Genomic DNA, 22,198 nt, shown 5'->3' on the forward strand with positions numbered 1-22,198 from the left:
GAAATTTCTGTGGGTGTGCACACTTTAAAAGGGGTCTGATTCCTGTTTCACGAAAGCTTGGCTCTCTAGAGGGTGCTATAGGACCACTTATTCGAAAACACTGCCTTGAGAGGATTCCACATGTCAATACTACAATATTCACCTTATGGAAAGTGGCCTTTATTCCATGCAGGTGGTGAGCACACATGCCTGAAGCAGTGGGCAATGGGGGATAATGGCCTTTGCTCAAGGGCCCAGCAGTGCCAGCTGGCCAGGCCTGGGTTGAACACATTAATTACCCTTTGTGCTCTAAACTGAGCCCCACCACAAAATAAGTGGATTTCAATGGAAAAACATAAGAAAAATGTATTCTAGTTGTAGATTGATTTGATGTAACTTAAAAAAGAAATGAGAAACATTTGTGGAATTTAGTTTTAGTGCAAATGCAAAGTCAGTTATAGCAAATTATATCAAACAGAAGGAAATCATTTCTGCAACACATAGCCTAGTGCACAATATCTTAATATCTTACCTTGGATGACAATAGACTTGATGCTCTCACTGTCCAATAATTAATTTCCTTCCATGTGATAACATATCTCCTTTTCTGCCTCCTTCCAACACCACACGTCCACACACACTCAGCCCTAGTACCTCCCACTTCCCTCACAGCAATAGAAGCACATGATGAGCAAGTGCCTCTGTAATTCCAATAGTGAGAAGAAGAGAGATGCATGATGAGTGAGATTCAAAACTTACTTTTGCAGACCTGAACAGAAATGGAAATCACTCCTGTCGGTCTCTCTGTTCATTCAAGTCATTAGCACTTAGAAAACACAAGCCTTGCAGTTTGCTTGGTGAGGCATGAATAAATGAATCTGTTATTAGAGCACAACAGGAGCCCTCTGCATCCTGAGCTGAGAGTGAACAGAGGAGTCCACGTGATTAAGCTTCCTCTCATTGGACTGCTTTTTCATCTACAGATAAGCCCAGCTGTAGACTAAACAGGATTTCCAGTGCAGCACACCCAAATGTAGCTTCAATCAAGACTAGGCCTGATCAGAGTTTGGAAAATGTGGACATAAAAACATTTTAGTTCCGATTTTATTTGATAAATTAAATCTGGACAGCGTTCCTGCTCTTCTTTATTAGAAGTGGTAACTGAATAATGTGGTAAATATGGCAGAGAGAAGATTAAAATACCTCTAAAAATCAGAAAGATGTATGCTCTTGCTGATTAAGTAAGATTAACACTTTAATATTCTGTTCAATGTTTTGGTAGAGCACATTTTGAGTCGCTGTATGTTATTAAAGAAGGCGATAAACTGAACCTGATTGTGTGATCTTTACAAATCGTATTAATACATCACTTCACTATGTGCATAGTTTTTGATGTAATTGTTTCAATAAGTATCTTTTTTCAGCATGTTATTGTTAGATATTTTAGAAATAAAATGAAAGTTGGCCCGCTGTTAAGCAGGTTTTATAATGTGAGATTCAAAGTTTGAATGCTAGGTGTCAGAAACCGGGCCAAAGAGTCTAAAGCGGCGAGACTGCACAGTTGTAGCGCAGAAAAACGGGCCAAAGAGTGTAAAAGCGGCGAGACTGCGCAGTTGTTACGCGGGAAACGGACCAAAGAGCCTAAAAGCGGCGAGAATGCTCAGTTGTAATGCAAAAAACGGACCAAAGAGCCTAAAAGCGGCCAGAGTGTTCAGTTGTAATGCAGAAAATGAACCAAAGAGTTTAAAAGCGGCGAGAATGCTCAGTTGTAGCGTGGAAAACGGACCAAAGAGTCTAAAAGCTCTTTTTTATGAATATATTCGGCTTTGCAGGGATGGTCATCCCAGCTCACTGGTACCATTAAACACAATATTTTGTCTCTTCTTTACTCAGAAATGCTCCTGCTTTCAACTTAGAAACAAAAATATATGGACTGCCGCTGTATTGTTCCTTAGCTTTTGGAAGAACATGATAACTCAAAAAAACGAAAAATGGACAGCAAAGGCAGAAAATTTCAGGCACAATGGGAAAATGAAAAATTTCAGAGGGAAGTGTGTATGTTTAATTTGTCAGGAAAGATTTGCCATAATAAAGGAATATAAAATTAAGAAACATCTTAGTTTACACTACACTGTCACAAAGATAGATAAAGATAGTACCTCAAGTAAAATGGTGTGTAAATGATAGTAATCAAGAAAATGTATTATTATAAGTGGTATATTTCATTATTTGTTTTATTTCGGAATCCATGGCCCGTGACACCCGTTTGGACACCAAATGGAATTATGTAGCTTTATACTAGTGCATCTCAAAAGCAAAATAGAATATCATAGAAAAGTCTTTTCATTTCAGTAATTCAGTTCAAAATGTGAATCTCATATATTATATATATATATATATATATATATATATATATATATATATATATATATATATATATATATATATATATATATATATATATGTATTACAAACAGAGTGATCTATTTAAAGCGTTTATTTTATTTTATTGTTGATGATTATGGCTTACAGCCAATGAAAATCTGAAAATCAGTGTCTCAGAAAATTAGAATATATATATATATATTTTTTAAATAATTTCTGACATAAATGCACTAGTGCATCATATACTTCATTTATTATGCTGTATTTGTGGTTTGTGTTCTGATTTTACCATAATGTGTTATCTGAAATGTTACATAGAAATGTATATTTTAAAAGCTGATTGTAATTTTTGCTCCAAAACAAACAAAAATATATATTTTCTTTTTTTTTTTTACTGAGGAGGATATTAAAGGATTAATAACATTTTACCCTTCCATGGCTCAAATTCCCAGACAGCATTTTTAGGCCTTGCTCTGGTTGAGTAGTACTCAGTGGAGTGCAGTTCAACTAGTTAGAGTATCTGGCAATTAGTGTTCTCCTCCAAGCACGTTAAACTCTTTACTGAAACAGTTTTAAAAAGATATGGTTGACTGGTTTCATGAGACTCAGGGGAAACACAAAGAGAGAGGGGAGAGTTCTAACCAGTGGGTAGAAATTGGGTACAACTACATTTGCCAGAAGACTAGAAAGTAAGAATATAAAAAAAAAGTGAAATATGCTCCAAAATCTAGTAGAAAGCCTTTGCTGGACCGTACTAGAAGACAGGCACTTCAGCAAAAGTTCAACAAACTGTTTCGGCATACTGATTGCTCTGCATTTTGCTGAGAGTCTAAGAGGACAGGCAAGATTTCAGTCTGTGAGGGAAAATACCCCAGACCTGTAAGTGATTCCTTTAGAGAAACTGGACCTGTTTTTCTTCAGAATGAACTTACATAACCAAGCTTTCTAAGAAACTGTGAACAAGTCCTTAAAAGAGCATTACATGTTTACTGACACTAGATGTCAGACTAGAACAACAGAATCTCAAACCAAAACCAATGCTTAGTATTCAGGAACACATCCTTCCTCCAGTCTGTCCCCTAGGCAGTAAATGGTGGTCTCTGGTTCAATGCTTGTTTTGAACTGGTCAGCATTGCAGCTCCAACCCTGCATTTCCAGAGGTCCCACCTATTACAGAAGTTCAGGAGGCCTCATGCATTTTAATAGTGGTCACCCACCTTCTGCTTTGTGAATCTTTGGTTCCTACCGTAGGTCAGTAACTTGTTAGTTTAATCTGACCATTTTTTAAAATAACAAGTAATCTAATGCATCAGATTCAAGTTACTTACAAAGTCACTGTGTGTTACTATTTTGTAATTTTCCTTAGTAAAAAAATACATAAGTATCGTCGCTTTATTACTGTCAGCAGCAACCACGCCAAAATAACAACAGGCTAGCGTGCTATCAAGCTAACAGGCTAAAACTAGCACTCAGACTGAACACACACACAAACACTCCAACTCACACACATGCACACACACACACAAACAAACAAGTATATACTATTATTTTAATTGACACCACTAATATACATATAATGGCATTTTACATTTATTACATTCATTCTTTTATTTACACTTAAATATCCACTATAATAATTTATGTCTGAAGAAAAACAAATGCGATTAATCGCAGTTAATCACAGAATTTAGTTGTGATTAATCGGATTCTTTTTTTTTTTTTGACACCACTACTTATAACCTTAACACAACAGTCAGTAAACACAACACACTACACACACACACACATATATATATATATATATATATATATATATGGTAACGCTTTATAATACAGCCCGCGTTTTAGAGGGTAAGTACCCATTACTTACGGTGTAAGTTCTCTGTATGTACCCTTTACTTACGGTGTAAGTTCTCTGTATGTACCCTTTACTTACGGTGTAAGTTCTCTGTATGTACCCATTACTTACGGTGTAAGTTCTCTGTATGTACCCTTTACTTACGGTGTAAGTTCTCTGTATGAACCCTTTACTTACGGTGTAAGTTCTCTGTATGAACCAGGGTACATTCAACATACTTACCGGGTCCTACAGGTACTTAACTGTAAGTATAAATAAAGAACACAGAAAGAACCAGGAACAAGAGAGTAACAACTGGGTAACTTTCTGACACTTACCGTGTACTTTACCAAAACATATGGTATAACGTTTCTGTATTTATCAGTTTATTTAAAATACTTATGGGGTTCTCCTAGTACTTAAATGTAGGTACAAATTAATTACCAGGAACAACAGTATATAAAACTGGATATGTCATTGCCTGCACTTTCCCTAAATTTCTGGTGCAATATTAATGTATGTATATATATGTGTGTCTTATTTAAACATTTTGTTCATGATAGTTATAAAGGTTTCATTCCAGTCATACCCAAGGGACTTATCATTCTAATATATTTTATTAGTTTGAATAAAAAGATAATGCTGAGATTTCAAAGGAAATTTATTTGTTAATACACAGAAAACACAAGGATTTATTTTAATGGATAATGGTGGATAGGTTTCCATCTTCAGTCCTTTTCTGCTCGACTCTTCTCACCGTTGTTGCCTTTGTCTTGCTCCTGGAGTCCTGGTGCACACCTTGTCCTGTAAAGCTGCTTTTTATAACCCCTGTTCTAAAAAGAACTTTAAACCCACACTTCACCGAGTTCTACTGTTCTTACTCTGAAAGTATGCAGTACTTACTCTGTAAGTACTCAGAAACAACAGAGAGCGGGCTGTATTATGTAGTGTGCAGTGTTCTGCAGTTCTTACTCTGTAAGTACCCAGTAAGTACTCAGAAACAACAGAGAGCGGGCTGTATTATGTAGTGTGCAGTGTTCTGCAGTTCTTACTCTGTAAGTACCCAGTAAGTACTCAGAAACAACAGAGAGCGGGCTGTATTATGTAGTGTGCAGTGTTCTGCAGTTCTTACTCTGTAAGTACCCAGTAAGTACTCAGAAACAACAGAGAGCGGGCTGTATTATGTAGTGTGCAGTGTTCTGCAGTTCTTACTCTGTAAGTACCCAGTAAGTACTCAGAAACAACAGAGAGCGGGCTGTATTATGTAGTGTGCAGTGTTCTGCAGTTCTTACTCTGTAAGTACCCAGTAAGTACTCAGAAACAACAGAGAGCGGGCTGTATTATGTAGTGTGCAGTGTTCTGCAGTTCTTACTCTGTAAGTACATACCACTGAGACCAATTTTTTGTTAAATCTTAATAAAAGCAAAAACAATCTGTACAACAATACATAACATTAAACTTATTTATTTATTTATTTACAATCATCATTGATTATATGTTTCTTTTAGGTAAAATGTTATATTTTTTGTTCTTCTTGATCTTCTTCTTCTTGTGCTTTTCCTTTTTTTCGTCTATCAGAAAGCAGGATGCGGAATCTTCTGCCCCTCTCCATCCTGCTTTTGTCCATAAGAAAAAAAAATGAATAAGTTTACTTTTTAGATGCAATTATATGTATCATTAATTTCAAAGCATGTCACACAAGTTTTTAGCCTTTAGCAAATACTCATTGTGCATTTATAAAGTATATATATATATATATATATATATATATATATATATATATATATATATATATATATATATATATATATATATATATACATATATAAACATACAGTTGGAAGTTTACATACACTCATGGACACAAATGTCATGGAAATGTTTGCAAATACAGATTTACACATGAGTGATCACAAAAATTATGCAAGATAGTTTTGTCACTGGATCAGAAATAATTTAATTAATCAACTGGCCAATAGGAAAGTTATAATAGCATCATGCTTTTTGGCAGTTTTTTTTGGCAATAGATACATTAAAAAAGGTAAAGGGAAAATGAAGAGAGTAGGAAAGCTCAGAATTCTGCGGCTGAACCTAAAACTATCAGCTACACTGCTGGAATAAGCAAGGCAACTTTTTAACACTCTGGCCTCAAACATACAGGAAACGTGTATTGTGCTTAAAAGTTGTATCTGTGCAAGGAAACCAACAAATTTAGCGACATCTACTACTTCAGACACCACACAGACACACGCAAAGGCAACGTGTTGACACGTCTCAGAGGTATAAACTTATATATGTATATACTACGTCTTGTCTCTTGAACCCAATATTGTGAGATGAGTATCTCGTCACACCTTTTGTGAGCAGTGAACACTGCACATACACATTCAGTGTGAAACAGCTTAGCATGGAGCAGCAGCAAAGATGCATTAGTTAACAGCTGTAGTAATTATCTGGCTAATATATCAGATTAATCTGACCACAAGCAAACTGCTCCAGACCACAGGGCACCTAAAGAGGACTTGTGATTAGGAAGGTTGATAATGTTATGCTTGATCTGTGTATTTCTGCAACTGAAAGTGAGAGAGAATTTAAACGATTTAAACAATAATTTACACATGCACACGGAGACACACACACACCTGAAGGACCTGCAGCCATGTCAGGAACAGATGTTAATTTGTCCACATGTTCCTTCAAAACTGTGCATTCATCATGTAGGAATTTGATTTCCACCTTTAGCTTTGCCACCTCAACTAAAAACAAAAACAAAAGAAAGTACAACATGTTAAGAGTGTAAAACCTTGTGCTGCTTGAGAAAATGTTTTAGGCTAATGGATTAATAAAAGAGTCACACCCCTAAGGTATGTATCAAGTTTGCTTTAGTTTAATAAATGGTTTCATTTATAATTACACATAAATTATACAGATGCAGTTAGTCACATTTAAGGGGGAGGGGGGATCACTGTTTGTAAAATGCCTGGATGATGGGGCAAAAATATATACAGTGCCTCAAATAGGGCAGTGCAACAAGATGATATGTTTCATTATGACAATAAAAAAATGTCTATTGTTTAGTATTAAGGTCTATCATCTATATCGTTGCAAAATACAACTTATTTTTTTGTTGCCTGGGTGATGCACCAAGGCTAATAGGATAGAAATGGGATAATAGGACAGCCCTACATCAGGATAGAAATGTTTGATCAAATTGCAAGGCCCTACCTCCGAGTACTATTCAACCCCCTACAGATTTTGCAAGTTAAACAGTCACAATTAACATATAATCGTGAAATATGGCCTATACGTGGCCCTGGACATGTTAAATACACTGTAGCAAAAAAATTATTCTCTGTTAAATTCATTTTGAAACATTTTGAAAAGTTAAAAATGGTCAATTATTATCCAACAATTCAAACCACCAGAATTCTGTGTGGTTCCCTCAAGTTTTAAAATGTATTTGAGCTATTACAAACAATGAGCTTCACATGCTTGGATTAATTTTTTTTCTGACTACAAAAGCCCCTCCCTAAACAAAAGAACAGCACTCATACATGGTAAGCATGGAAAACACTTGTCACAGATAAAACCTTGGAGGGTCACAAGGCTGGCAAGGGCTATAAAACCCTTTCAATGAGTTGGGCCTTTATGTCTTTGCTGTTGGGAGCATCATCCAGAAGTGGAAGGATTATGTAGCTACTTTTAACCTTACATGCCCTGGACAGCCTTTCAAAGTTTCCTCCTGTGCAGAGATCAGTCTTGTCTAAATGGTCATGGCTAGCTAATGGTGGTGGGGACATTGGTTTCAAAAAATACCATAAGTAATGAATTACATCACAATAGTTCCAAGCAAAATACTTAACATAAAGTCTTATAGTGACAATATATGTAATGGACTACCTTAGAAGGGAAACTAGTCGAGCATGTTCGTATAGATATCTATCCAAAGCCAAAACTATTAATACATTACCTTTAACCCTTTGATGCGCAACACAGGTTTGCAATAAATTAATTTAAATTTAAATTAATTTAATCATTCAGTATTCAGTATTTTGGATCATAGTGCATCCTTATTTTATTTTGTATTTTCTTACTTTTTTAATAAAAGCTCTTTTTGTATCACTACTCCTCTAATGTGCAACATGGGTCAAAAATGGCCAGCAAGATATATCATAGAACCCATAGAAATCACAGCAGATGTATAATATTCGGTTGCTGCATTTCAATTTATATAATATCCACTGTCACCTTGGCTGCTTGACCTGCTTCTTTCTTGTCTTGATGCTTCATCCTTGGTCACACCTGTCTCTTCATTGTCCACATATTTTTGAGGAAGAAGTCTTTTTGGTCTTTCCATCTTAGGGCACAGAGTAAAAATGTTCATGAAATTTGTAAATGAAAACAAAAAAATATACTGTTTTGTCAAAAACCTATTTAACATTCATTTTTTTGTTGTTGTGCAGTAATTTTGTAGATCATAGATATGAGACTGTATAAACATACATAGTTTGAATCAGAACTGAAAATAATTATTGAATTAAATTATTATTAACACTACATTTTTTGTTGTTGATACTTATGTGTACTAAATAAGGGTATGTTGTTTGACGGTTGTGTATTATTATTAATATTAGTGCATATTTCATATTGTAAGACTGCACCCTTAACTTTAATATTAGTTAGGATGTCTGAATCATTAATTGAAAATACTTTTATTTAGAAATGTATGTAACTTTATTAAATAATTAAATAAATGTTGGATGAACGAACTATTTTACAAAAAATGTTTGATTAAATAAATTTTACAATAATAAAGATGTGTAAAATAAAGAGCAGTGCATTTATAAAAAAGAGAAGCTCAAAAATGGTAGTATATTAAAATTATTATAAAACACAATACATTAATAAGTATGAAATACACAAAGTTAAATTACTGCATTAATATGTGAATGATAATTTGTTATAATAATAGTAGGAAACATTGTGTTTTTCTGAACATATTTTCTGCAGACTAAACATAACAATACAATATTTAAATGTAATTTGATATTATGTTAAAAATCCATCAGGTCTAGTGCATTTCATATACTGTAATGTTACAAAACAATCCAAATAAGCAAATATTTAAAATAATAAACTGAATGAAGGAAAGGTTGAAATAAAATAATCCCTGATTATCTACACATAAATGAATTGCAAACCAAATTAACCAGCTGAGGATCTAACAATCATGGCTGGGTTTAAGATCATTAAGTCTGATGTTCTTAATGTTAAGATGCTTTTGGAAAACAGATCATTATAAGTTCTATATACCATAACTGTAAATATTAAAAAGAAAATCCTGCATAAAAATGACCTAGACGTATTGTTAAACTATCAATTAATATGTAATTATTAAGTATTAATGAGTAGAGCAGACCATCATGGATCAATATTATTAATAATAATAATAATAATAATAATAATAATATTACTCTACTAACATTACTAACTATGAAACTTTTTAATGGATTCAAAGGGTGCATTTTCCGATCCTATGGCCGTCACAAAAAAAATAGCTTTATATTTTGCTTCTTGTTTGAGCAGACCGCTCTATTGGACATTCTCAGTACCACCTTAAATTGCGCAACATACTTTCTATTCCTGCAGCAATATTTAAGGTGGAATGGGGGAAAATGATGCGCCACTTAAGGTGTAACAGGGTATTTGAACCAAAAAAAAAAACTCACAACAGCCTTGTTATTTTCTTTGAAGTAATTTTGTTATGAACCCTATAGCTTCAGTTAACCTAGCTATCACTACAAATCCATGCTGTCGGGAGCAGAGCAAAAAACGTTGCTGAGGAGCTGTGTGTTGACCAGCTAGAGGATTTATAATTTAAACTAGTTAAGCTAAGATTGGTAACATCTATGTATGTTGACTTAAAATCAATAAACCCTATTATGCATATCAATATTAATGTCTCATATCATATTCCACCTTACCTCGCTCCATGCTTAACAGCCAGTGTTGTAGTACAAACAGTTAACCAAGTGAACTAAGTTTAAATTCTCAGTACTCCACCTACTGGAAGGGAGGTTTAGCAATACTGCTAGCTTGTAATGCTTTCAAATTTTTTTGTCGCAAACCAATTCCAAGGTACCTATAACTAGTCTACAAAGTAAATAAAATAACAGTAAAACAGAAAAAAACATTTTCTAAATAAATAATTAGTAAAATAAATACAAAAAATGTTGACCCATCTTGACAATATCACTTAATTAAGTATTGGGTTTGATCATTTGAACAAGGCATAAAATGAAATTATATTAATAATAATATTATTACAGTAATCATAATAAAACCGTATTATTATTATTATTATTATTATTATTATTATTATTATTATTATTTTATATTTAACTATATATATATATATATTATTATATATTCAAATTTTGTTTTATTTAAAAGGGTATAAGTGCTTTGTTATGCTATATTATTGTTATGTTTGTCACATTTAATCGTCTTAAAATTACAATAATATTGTTTTTCGTAATAATGTATTTGACAAAACATCGTCCACAAAAATGTTATTATGAAACACATATGCATGTATTACTTTTTGTTTGACAGCAACAAATTAAAAGAAAATATATTATGGCCAATTAGACATTTACGAGAGTAAATGTGAATGCAGCAGGAAATGACGTCAGGACCGCAGGAGTTGTTTGGAAAACTGAGTGGCACAAAGCGAGGGAGCCAGCAGCCGTGAAAAAAGGAGACACGAAAGGAAAAAGGTAAAATCAGTTTAGGTTTACTATCTATCATTGACATGAGTAAAGCGTTACTTACTGGAATTATATCGCGGTCACGCCATCTGCACTTAGAAAACGCTCGGTCGCGCTATCTACATCGAGAACTGGAGTGCGCGTCTAAGCCGTGTATTACGGTAGCCGCGTGCACAGCGCACCCGGAGGAGCAGAGACTGGCGCTTCTCGTGCAGAGACTTAAAATGGAACAGAAACTAGTTTTACACCCAAATAAACATGATTTAATGAGGGATAATCCACAAATATACACCAGAAAGACCACTGCTTATCTGTAGAGCAGTGTAACGTTTTGGAAAAAGAGCTATTAAATAAGCAAATCAAATTAATATCATATCACAGCACTAAATTCTTAGTGATCTTTTTCTCATATATCCCAGATAAATGTTTGAAGTGATATTACCGTATCATTTTGGAGTAATTTGATACCAAAAATGTCCATTGGTTTTTTTTTTTAAAGATATTTCGGGGCTATAAAACAAAAAAAAAATCTAATTGTTATCATATTAGACAATGAAATCCGTGAAGAAGACATTCCATACTGTTAATGTTATTCATGTCAAGTGATATTACTGTAAAATTTTAGAGTAAAATATATTTAGAGAAAAATATCTAATCTAATCAAATTGTTATCCAATGCTACCAAGACAGCCTTAAAGAACACATTCCATACTAATAATGACATGAATAACAAAGAATATTACTGTATCATTTTGGAGTAATTGGATACCAAACTTAAGAAAAAATGTCCAATCGCTTTAGCATAAACCACATTTCAAAGTCCTATAAAACCAGCAAATCAAATGGTTATCCAATGCTACCAAGACAGCCTTAAAGAAAACATTCCATACTAATAATAGATTGAGTAACAAAGAATATTACTGTATCATTTTGGAGTAATTGGATACCCAACTTAGGAAAAATGTCTATTCGGTTGTACTTAAACCACATTTCGGAGTCCTATAAAACCAGCAAATCAAATGGTTATCCAATGACACTCAGACAGTCTTGAAGAACACATTCCATTAATGGCATGAGTAACAAAGGATATTACTGTATCATTTTGGAGTAATGGTATACCAAACTTAGGAAAATGTCTATTCGGTTATGCATAAAACAGATTTAGAGTCCTATAAAACCAGCAACTTAAATTGTTATCCAGTTCCACAAAGACTGTCTTAAAGAACCCATGTTATACTATTAATGACATGAGTAACAAAGGATATAACTGTATTATTTTGGAGTAATTGAATACCAAACTTAGGAAAAATGTCTGTTCGCTTTTGCATAAACCACATTTCAAAGTCCTATAATACCAGCAAATCAAATTGTTATTCAAGGCACCAGAACAGTCTTGAAGAACACATTCCATGGAATGTGTTCTTTAAGACTGTCTTGGTGGTATTGGATAACATTTTGATTTTTTGGTTTTATAGGACTCCGAAATCCTTCCACTTCTGGATGATGCTCCCGACAGCAAAGACATAAAGGCCCAACTCATTGAAAGGGTTTTATAGCCCTTGCCAGCCTTGTGACCCTCCAGGGTTTTATCTGTGACAAGTGTTTTCCATGCTTACCATGTATGAGTGCTGTTATTTTGTTTAGGGAGGGGCTTTTGTAGTCAGAAAAAAAATTAATCCAAGCATGTGAAGCTCATTGTTTGTAATAGCTCAAATACATTTTAAAACTTGAGGGAACCACACAGAATTCTGGTGGTTTGAATTGTTGGATAATAATTGACCATTTTTAACTTTTCAAAATGTTTCAAAATGAATTTAACAGAGAATAATTTTTTTGCTACAGTGTATTTAACATGTCCAGGGCCACGTATAGGCCATATTTCACGATTATATGTTAATTGTGACTGTTTAACTTGCAAAATCTGTAGGGGGTTGAATAGTACTCGGAGGTAGGGCCTTGCAATTTGATCAAACATTTCTATCCTGATGTAGGGCTGTCCTATTATCCCATTTCTATCCTATTAGCCTTGGTGCATCACCCAGGCAACAAAAAAATAAGTTGTATTTTGCAACGATATAGATGATAGACCTTAATACATTTAGACAATAGACATTTTTTTATTGTCATAATGAAACATATCATCTTGTTGCACTGCCCTATTTGAGGCACTGTATATATTTTTGCCCCATCATCCAGGCATTTTACAAACAGTGATCCCCCCTCCCCCTTAAATGTGACTAACTGCATCTGTATAATTTATGTGTAATTATAAATGAAACCATTTATTAAACTAAAGCAAACTTGATACATACATTAGGGGTGTGACTCTTTTATTAATCCATTAGCCTAAAACATTTTCTCAAGCAGCACAAGGTTTTACACTCTTAACATGTTGTACTTTCTTTTGTTTTTGTTTTTAGTTGAGGTGGCAAAGCTAAAGGTGGAAATCAGATTCCTACATGATGAATGCACAGTTTTGAAGGAACATGTGGACAAATTAACATCTGTTCCTGACATGGCTGCAGGTCCTTCAGGTGTGTGTGTGTCTCCGTGTGCATGTGTAAATTATTGTTTAAATCGTTTAAATTCTCTCTCACTTTCAGTTGCAGAAATACACAGATCAAGCATAACATTATCAACCTTCCTAATCACAAGTCCTCTTTAGGTGCCCTGTGGTCTGGAGCAGTTTGCTTGTGGTCAGATTAATCTGATATATTAGCCAGATAATTACTACAGCTGTTAACTAATGCATCTTTGCTGCTGCTCCATGCTAAGCTGTTTCACACTGAATGTGTATGTGCAGTGTTCACTGCTCACAAAAGGTGTGACGAGATACTCATCTCACAATATTGGGTTCAAGAGACAAGACGTAGTATATACATATATAAGTTTATACCTCTGAGACGTGTCAACACGTTGCCTTTGCGTGTGTCTGTGTGGTGTCTGAAGTAGTAGATGTCGCTAAATTTGTTGGTTTCCTTGCACAGATACAACTTTTAAGCACAATACACGTTTCCTGTATGTTTGAGGCCAGAGTGTTAAAAAGTTGCCTTGCTTATTCCAGCAGTGTAGCTGATAGTTTTAGGTTCAGCCGCAGAATTCTGAGCTTTCCTACTCTCTTCATTTTCCCTTTACCTTTTTTAATGTATCTATTGCCAAAAAAAAACTGCCAAAAAGCATGATGCTATTATAACTTTCCTATTGGCCAGTTGATTAATTAAATTATTTCTGATCCAGTGACAAAACTATCTTGCATAATTTTTGTGATCACTCATGTGTAAATCTGTATTTGCAAACATTTCCATCACATTTGTGTCCATGAGTGTATGTAAACTTCCAACTGTATGTTTATATATATATATATATATATACTTTATAAATGCACAATGAGTATTTCGTCGCTGTCCGATGAAAAACACGTATCTCCAGTTTTTGCGTTTTTTACTTTTTTTCATGTGTTGAATGTGGGAATGCATCTCTACCTATCCATACAAGTGAAGATGAAAATGACCAATCAAAAGTCTGAAAAATCGCTCATCTGTTTTCCGCGTATCTCCATTGGCTGCTAGACCTGTCTGTCAAACCGCGTATCTCCTCCTCCCAACCCCCGCCACCTCTCTCTGTGGACGTGAAGAAAGTTGTTCTCCGGCAGCGTAGCTCAAACACTCAAGGTAAGAATTAAACTGTATCCGTTTTAACTAGTCGCTAACACGTGTAAATATGTGTCACAGTTCTATGTTACTTCATTTGAGCAGTGTTTATTACAGATTTTCGTTCGTAATAAGGTTAACTTGCTTAAAGGCTAGTCAGCTAAGTTAACTAGCTAGCTAGCTAGTTGTCTAAAACACACATTAGCTAGCTAGCTAACTAGTTAACCGAGGGTCAGGCAGTTAACGTTATGTTTTGTGTGAAATCTGTCTCTTTCAGACCAGAAATGTCTCTCTCATTGAAAGAGCTATGTGCACTGGTAAATGTACCGTATGATAGGACACTGGAGGAAAAGGTGTTTAGTGAGGAAGATGAGGAAGACGAGGAAGAGGGTGAGGCTGTAAGGCAAGAAGAAGTCGTGTTAGGATGCATTGAGTCCTCTTGTGAGGAGCAAGGTTTATGGAAAATGTGTATTAACATTAAGTCAGACAGAGTAAAGATTTCAGAATTTAAGTTTTTACTCTTCAAAACAAAGCCTGAATTCGGTCAACTAGTGCAGGCACTGTTACAATATTTTCTTTTCTTTTTATTGAAGATGCACTTTGCCCCAGAAATATCTCTGGACAAGAACAGGCCACTGAGGATGTGCAAGATCAGGTGGAACATAATGAATCCGAAAAAGACGGTATGTGTCTGAAAAACACACAGAGGGAGAGAAGTGTGGGTGTGAGAGAGAAAGAGAGACTATTTAACCCATAAAAGTTTAGACCCAGTTTTGAATATTGATACAAAATCCCTAAGATACTTTACCTGAGATATTTACCTGTTTATTTCTTATTACATGAGAAAGGGGGTACATAACTTAATATTTTAAGGTTAAAATTCCAATGTAACATAAATGATAAGAATAATTTAGTAATTTGAATTTTAACATTTTGTTCTAGAAATAATTTCAGAGCTAGTTATATGAAAAGTAAAGGGTTTAGGACACGTAATTATGAGATCTATTGGGCTGAGCACTGGAAATGCAAGAAAGCAAATAGCAAATTTTTCTGTTGTTTTTTTATTAAAGATGCACATTGTTCAAAAAATATCTCTGGACAAGAGGATGCTGCTGATGGACAAGATCAAATGGCACACAATGGATCTGAACTAGTGGGTATGTGTGTGTCTCTCTCTCTCTCTCCCTTTTTCTCTCTCTCTCTCTCTCTCTCTCTCACACACACACACACACACACACACACACACACGGATGGACTTGTTATCCCATAAGAGCTCAGACCCGGTTCTGAATATTGATACAAAATCCCTGAGATACTTACCTGAGATACTTACCTGAGATACTTACCTGAGATACTTACCTGAGATACTTACCTGAGATACTTACCTGAGATACTTACCTGTTTAAGGTTAAAATTCCAATGTAACATAAATGACAAGACTAATTTCATAACTTGAATTTTAACATTTTGTTCTAGAAATAATTTCAGAGCTAGTTATATGAAAAGTAACACATTTTAAAGGGTTTGGGACACGTAATTATGAGATCTATTGGGCTGAGCACTGGAAATGCAAGAAAGCAAATAACAAATTTTTCTGTTGTTTTTTTATTAAAGATGCACATTGTTCAAGAAATATCTCTGGACAAGAGGATGCTGCTGATGGACAAGATCAAATGGCACACAATGGATCTGAACTAGTGGGTATGTGTGTGTCTCTCTCTCTCTTTCTCTCTCTCTCTCTCACACACACACACACACACACACACACGGATGTACTTGTTATCCCATAAGAGCTCAGACCCGGTTCTGAATATTGATACAAAATCCCTGAGATACTTACCTGAGATACTTACCTGAGATACTTACCTGTTTAAGGTTAAAATTCCAATGTAACATAAATGACAAGACTAATTTCATAACTTGAATTTTAACATTTTGTTCTAGAAATAATTTCAGAGCTAGTTATATGAAAAGTAACACTTTACACTTTAGCGTTTGGGACACTCGTTGTGTTTTTTTTATTTTTATTAAACACTTGAAATGAAGTAAGAATGTTTGTTTGTTTTTTTCCTTCAAGAGGGCAATAAAGAAAATGATGTAGCTGAGGAGGCTTTAGGTGGAGAGTCTCGCATGGGAAGACCAAAAAGGCGGACAAACACAGAGACCTGGAAAGTCAACACTCAGAAAAGGAGAAGAATGATGGGTCAGTCATATCTTGGAAGAAGGCAAAATGAGGAAGTGACGAGGGAAGAAAGAAAAATGGGTAGGCCATGCCAGTCTGTATTTTGTAGGAAATCGAAAAAGCTGCACTGTGAAGCAATACAGGAAGCGGACAGGGAGGCAATTTTTAAATACTTCTGGGAAAAATTAGACTGGAGGGAGAGGAAAATTTATGTTGTGTCACTGGTAGATGTAGGCCCTGTGAGAAGACGACGGACAGGAGAAGAACAGTCAAGGAGGTCAGCATCCATTCTGTGTCACCTTAAAGTGGATGGCAAAAGGACCAGGGTATGTCAGAGCATGTTTCTTTCAACACTAGGGATCAAGCAGTGGTGCTTTCTAAGTTGGGTTGGCCGGAGAGAGCCTGAAAAGATAAAGAAAACCAGCATCAGGAATGAAGAGGTTGAGTTCCTTCAGCAGTTTCTAAAGGACCTTCCTAAGGTTCCATCTCATTACTGCAGATCTTCCTCTACAAAAATGTACTTGGAACCTCTTTTTAAATCCATCAGTCATCTTCATTCTGAATACACCCATGCTTGTGCAGAAAATAATGTCCAGTCTCTTTCAAGACAAGTATTCAGTAGCATTTTTAACCAATTAAATCTCTCGCTGTTTCACCCCAAGAAAGATCAGTGCAATACGTGCTGTTCATATAAAGTTGGAAACATAGATGCTGGCACATGGGAAGAACATTGCAGGAAGAAGGAGTCAGCAAGAGTGAGCAAGCAGGAAGATAAAAACAATGCAACTGAGAAAACAATGGTGGTGTGTATGGATCTGCAGGGTCCAAACTTCAAGCCTCAGCACTCTACTATAAAACCAAGCTTGGTGTCCACAACTTCACAATGTACAACATGGCAACCCATGATGCTACTAATTATTTGTGGCATGAAGGGGAAGGTGGACTCACAGCTAATGAATTTGCTTCATGTATCATCCACTTCCTTGAGGAACACAGCATGCATGATGAATACATCTTATGGAGTGATGGATGCAGCTATCAAAATCGCAACATAGTTTTAAGCAATGCTCTGCTGAAGTTTGCAACTGAGAAGCAAAAGGTCGTTACCCAGAAGTACTTGGAAAAAGGGCATACACAAATGGAATGCGACTCCGTGCACAGCGTGATAGAGAGAAGACTGAGAGACAGAGACATCCATGTTCCAGCCGAGTATGCCACGGTGATCAGAGCAGCACGGTCCAATCCCAGGCCATACAATGTGCAATATGTCAACCACAGTTTCTTCCAGGACTACAGCAAGCTGAAGCTTTGTAAGTCCATCCGTCCTGGCAAAAACCCTGGAGAATCAACTGTGTTTGACCTCCGGGCTATCAGGTATGCTCCATGACATAGATTCTCATCTGTCTCACTCTAGTACGCTCAATTATGTCTCATTGAGTTGCACAAACATAAATAAAAAATTAACAAAACAGACATTCGCGATTAAGATAATGGCAGTTCTTATCACCACCCGACTGATATATCCCTGGTATCATTACTGGTTATATTAAACTGTTGTTATACTTACCTTAGCACTTTGAATGACCGTTGTGTATGAAAGGTGCTATATAAATAAACTTGCCTTGCCTTAGATGCTTACCTGTTATACTTACCATAGATGCTTACCTGTTATACTTACCTGTTAAACTTACCTTAGATGCTTACCTGTTATACTTACCTGTTAAACTTACCTTAGATGCTTACCTGTTATACTTACCTGTTATACTTACCTTAGATGCTTACCTGTTATACTTACCTGTTATACTTACCTTAGATGCTTACCTGTTATACTTACCTGTTATAAATTTGCACACTTTTTGTGTTTTTTACCATTTGCTCTCTTCCCTCTGTTTTCCTTTGATCTCCTGGCCCCTTTCCCATTCTTACTTTTCACCCTCTTTTTCTCAGGTACAACGTGGATGGTACCATGGACTACAAAACTGTCCATGCAGATGACTGGACACCTTACCTCTCACCCACTCTTAGGAAGAGGAACAGTGACACCACAGTGCTGCCACTGTACACATCCAGCCTGAGAATCAAGGCGCTGAAATACAAGCACCTCCAAGAACTTAAGAATTTCATTCCCAAGGACTTTCATGGATTTTATGATTCACTTAACTATGAGTGATATGCATCACCAGTCTGCAGGTTCACTGTTTAATGTGGAGTTGGCTCACGTGTGTACATAAAAAAAAAAAAAAGCCACAGACCATTTTCTTGAGTCTGACTGTGAGTCTCAAAACATGATTTATGTGTTTTCCTAATGATTTCCCACAAGTAATTCAGATTTGTATCCAATATCTACATGGAATTTAGTTATTTATCAAAAAGAGATATAACATTTTATTAGTAGTTGATACAGGTTATTCTATTGAAATGTTTGTTGGTTCGTATGTTTTTTCTTGTACATATCTGAAATTTATATGAGGTTTTTATTAAATGATTGACGTTTCCTCGTACAGTAAATAATAACTTGATTTATAAATTACATTGTCTGTAACTTTTAAATTTGTATTAGTTGAAAGGTATCTAAGTGACATAGTAAAACATTTCTTAATAAATCTATAAATATCTGTCATGTTGTGTTCTTGATGCAGAATAGATTAAAATATAACAAATATTTTACAATGCAGTATTTCTGAATTATATTTCTGAATTATTCAGATTTTAGTGTTAAGAATTGTTCAGTAGGAATTTCCTAGCTAGTTATCTGGCTAAACTGATTTGTGAAAGACGTATGCATTGGTTGATTCCAAAAGGTGGGAGCAGAGGAAACCAGGAGCATGCATCCTGCCTCTTTAAAAGGCAGTAAGGTATTGTGCAAAACAATATGTAAACAGTCCAGGTCTTGCTAATATAATCAACTGTTTAAATATGCTGTGTTGGGGAAAACCCGTTTTGTAGAAAAATATTTTCGTAGTTTTTTTTAATGTAATGTTTGGTCTCTTTTGGGGTATGAGGATCAGCTGATCGCGCATTTCCGCGCGTCAGATATTAAACCAGCATGGAAACAATAAGTCACACTAAGGATTCAGTGTGATTTTTAGTCAATAACAGTAATACTAGACTCTGCTCCCGTTAAAACATGATTTATACCGGTAGAGTGTAAGGAGAGCGTTCAAACTGCGCAGCTTGGTGGACGTGACTCTTTGGAATTCACTGTAACGCCCGCGTATGGAACACCCGCGTATGTCCTTTTTGCCGTGTACAAAGCACGTAAGTCCATTTAACATATAAAACTATAGAACTTAAGAAATCAAAATAATATATATGAATTTTAGAACTAAATTATATGTAAACAGCGTTATCTGTTGTTTATTTTACCCAATATTATTTAATTAAAAACGTTTTTTGCTTTTCCTGAAAAGTCCGGTTTTTGGAGATACGTGCTTTTCATCGGACAGCGACGATTTGCTAAAGGCTAAAAACTTGTGTGACATGCTTTGAAATTAATGATACATATAATTGCATCTAAAAAGTAAACTTATTCATTTTTTTTTCTTATGGACAAAAGCAGGATGGAGAGGGGCAGAAGATTCCGCATCCTGCTTTCTGATAGACGAAAAAAAGGAAAAGCACAAGAAGAAGAAGATCAAGAAGAACAAAAAATATAACATTTTACCTAAAAGAAACATATAATCAATGATGATTGTAAATAAATAAATAAATAAGTTTAATGTTATGTATTGTTGTACAGATTGTTTTTGCTTTTATTAAGATTTAACAAAAAATTGGTCTCAGTGGTATGTACTTACAGAGTAAGAACTGCAGAACACTGCACACTACATAATACAGCCCGCTCTCTGTTGTTTCTGAGTACTTACTGGGTACTTACAGAGTAAGAACTGCAGAACACTGCACACTACATAATACAGCCCGCTCTCTGTTGTTTCTGAGTACTTACTGGGTACTTACAGAGTAAGAACTGCAGAACACTGCACACTACATAATACAGCCCGCTCTCTGTTGTTTCTGAGTACTTACTGGGTACTTACAGAGTAAGAACTGCAGAACACTGCACACTACATAATACAGCCCGCTCTCTGTTGTTTCTGAGTACTTACTGGGTACTTACAGAGTAAGAACTGCAGAACACTGCACACTACATAATACAGCCCGCTCTCTGTTGTTTCTGAGTACTTACTGGGTACTTACAGAGTAAGAACTGCAGAACACTGCACACTACATAATACAGCCCGCTCTCTGTTGTTTCTGAGTACTTACAGAGTAAGTACTGCATACTTTCAGAGTAAGAACAGTAGAACTCGGTGAAGTGTGGGTTTAAAGTTCTTTTTAGAACAGGGGTTATAAAAAGCAGCTTTACAGGACAAGGTGTGCACCAGGACTCCAGGAGCAAGACAAAGGCAACAACGGTGAGAAGAGTCGAGCAGAAAAGGACTGAAGATGGAAACCTATCCACCATTATCCATTAAAATAAATCCTTGTGTTTTCTGTGTATTAACAAATAAATTTCCTTTGAAATCTCAGCATTATCTTTTTATTCAAACTAATAAAATATATTAGAATGATAAGTCCCTTGGGTATGACTGGAATGAAACCTTTATAACTATCATGAACAAAATGTTTAAATAAGACACACATATATATACATACATTAATATTGCACCAGAAATTTAGGGAAAGTGCAGGCAATGACATATCCAGTTTTATATACTGTTGTTCCTGGTAATTAATTTGTACCTACATTTAAGTACTAGGAGAACCCCATAAGTATTTTAAATAAACTGATAAATACAGAAACGTTATACCATATGTTTTGGTAAAGTACACGGTAAGTGTCAGAAAGTTACCCAGTTGTTACTCTCTTGTTCCTGGTTCTTTCTGTGTTCTTTATTTATACTTACAGTTAAGTACCTGTAGGACCCGGTAAGTATGTTGAATGTACCCTGGTTCATACAGAGAACTTACACCGTAAGTAAAGGGTACATACAGAGAACTTACACCGTAAGTAATGGGTACATACAGAGAACTTACACCGTAAGTAAAGGGTACATACAGAGAACTTACACCGTAAGTAATGGGTACTTACCCTCTAAAACGCGGGCTGTATTATAAAGCGTTACCATATATATATATATATATATATATATATATATATATATATATCAAGGTTGGTTGTACACTCTTTGCTGGCAACAAAGTGGTAATTAATAACGTAACTAATAAAGTAACTTTTTTTTAGTAGCTTAGTTACTTTTAAAATCAAGTAACTAAGTTAAGTTACTTCTTAAATTGGTAATCAGTAATCAGATTAACTTTCTGAATAAAGTAACTGTGCCATCACTGATCCATAGCACATAAAAGAGAAGCTTATAACCAATGTTTTGTCTTT

General features: G+C 35.2%; 1 protein-coding gene and 2 long non-coding RNA genes across 12 annotated transcripts; 2 read left to right on the forward strand and 1 right to left on the reverse strand.

Annotated features, from left to right (window-relative positions):
- Window positions 1-5,637: 5,637 nt before the first annotated feature.
- Window positions 5,638-11,119, reverse strand: LOC125787271 (uncharacterized). Of its 3 annotated transcripts, none has more exons than XR_007429225.1 (4): window positions 11,036-11,119; window positions 8,450-8,558; window positions 6,844-6,957; window positions 5,638-5,814 (listed from the first exon to the last, which is right to left on the reverse strand). It is a non-coding gene; the product is annotated as an uncharacterized LOC125787271 (long non-coding RNA). The 3 variants fall into 3 exon arrangements; XR_007429223.1 differs by lacking the exon at window positions 11,036-11,119 and adding an exon at window positions 10,186-10,302; XR_007429224.1 differs by lacking the exon at window positions 11,036-11,119 and adding an exon at window positions 10,186-10,302 and having other exon boundaries at window positions 5,638-5,817.
- Window positions 10,741-20,527, forward strand: LOC125787272 (uncharacterized). 2 transcript variants are annotated; one of them, XR_007429227.1, is made up of 3 exons: window positions 10,741-10,980; window positions 13,392-13,505; window positions 20,360-20,527. It is a non-coding gene; the product is annotated as an uncharacterized LOC125787272 (long non-coding RNA). The 2 variants fall into 2 exon arrangements; XR_007429226.1 differs by having other exon boundaries at window positions 10,748-10,980; window positions 20,363-20,527.
- On the forward strand, window positions 14,358-19,418 carry LOC111189749 (nucleolin-like). Of its 7 annotated transcripts, none has more exons than XM_049471252.1 (7): window positions 14,358-14,642; window positions 14,899-15,011; window positions 15,215-15,304; window positions 15,692-15,778; window positions 16,236-16,322; window positions 16,699-16,884; window positions 18,751-19,418. In XM_049471252.1, exons 2-7 carry the CDS (start codon window positions 14,906-14,908, stop codon window positions 18,876-18,878), a joined length of 684 nt encoding a protein of 227 aa, XP_049327209.1. In that variant the 5' UTR covers window positions 14,358-14,642; window positions 14,899-14,905; the 3' UTR covers window positions 18,879-19,418. The 7 variants fall into 7 exon arrangements, 2 of the variants coding, with proteins under 2 accessions (XP_049327209.1, XP_049327208.1); XR_007429218.1 differs by having other exon boundaries at window positions 14,360-14,642; window positions 16,699-18,177; XR_007429220.1 differs by lacking the exon at window positions 15,692-15,778 and having other exon boundaries at window positions 14,359-14,642; window positions 16,699-18,177.
- Window positions 20,528-22,198: the final 1,671 nt, after the last annotated feature.

Source organism: Astyanax mexicanus, chromosome 23 (assembly GCF_023375975.1).
Source record: "Astyanax mexicanus isolate ESR-SI-001 chromosome 23, AstMex3_surface, whole genome shotgun sequence".
NCBI lineage: Eukaryota > Metazoa > Chordata > Actinopteri > Characiformes > Acestrorhamphidae > Astyanax > Astyanax mexicanus.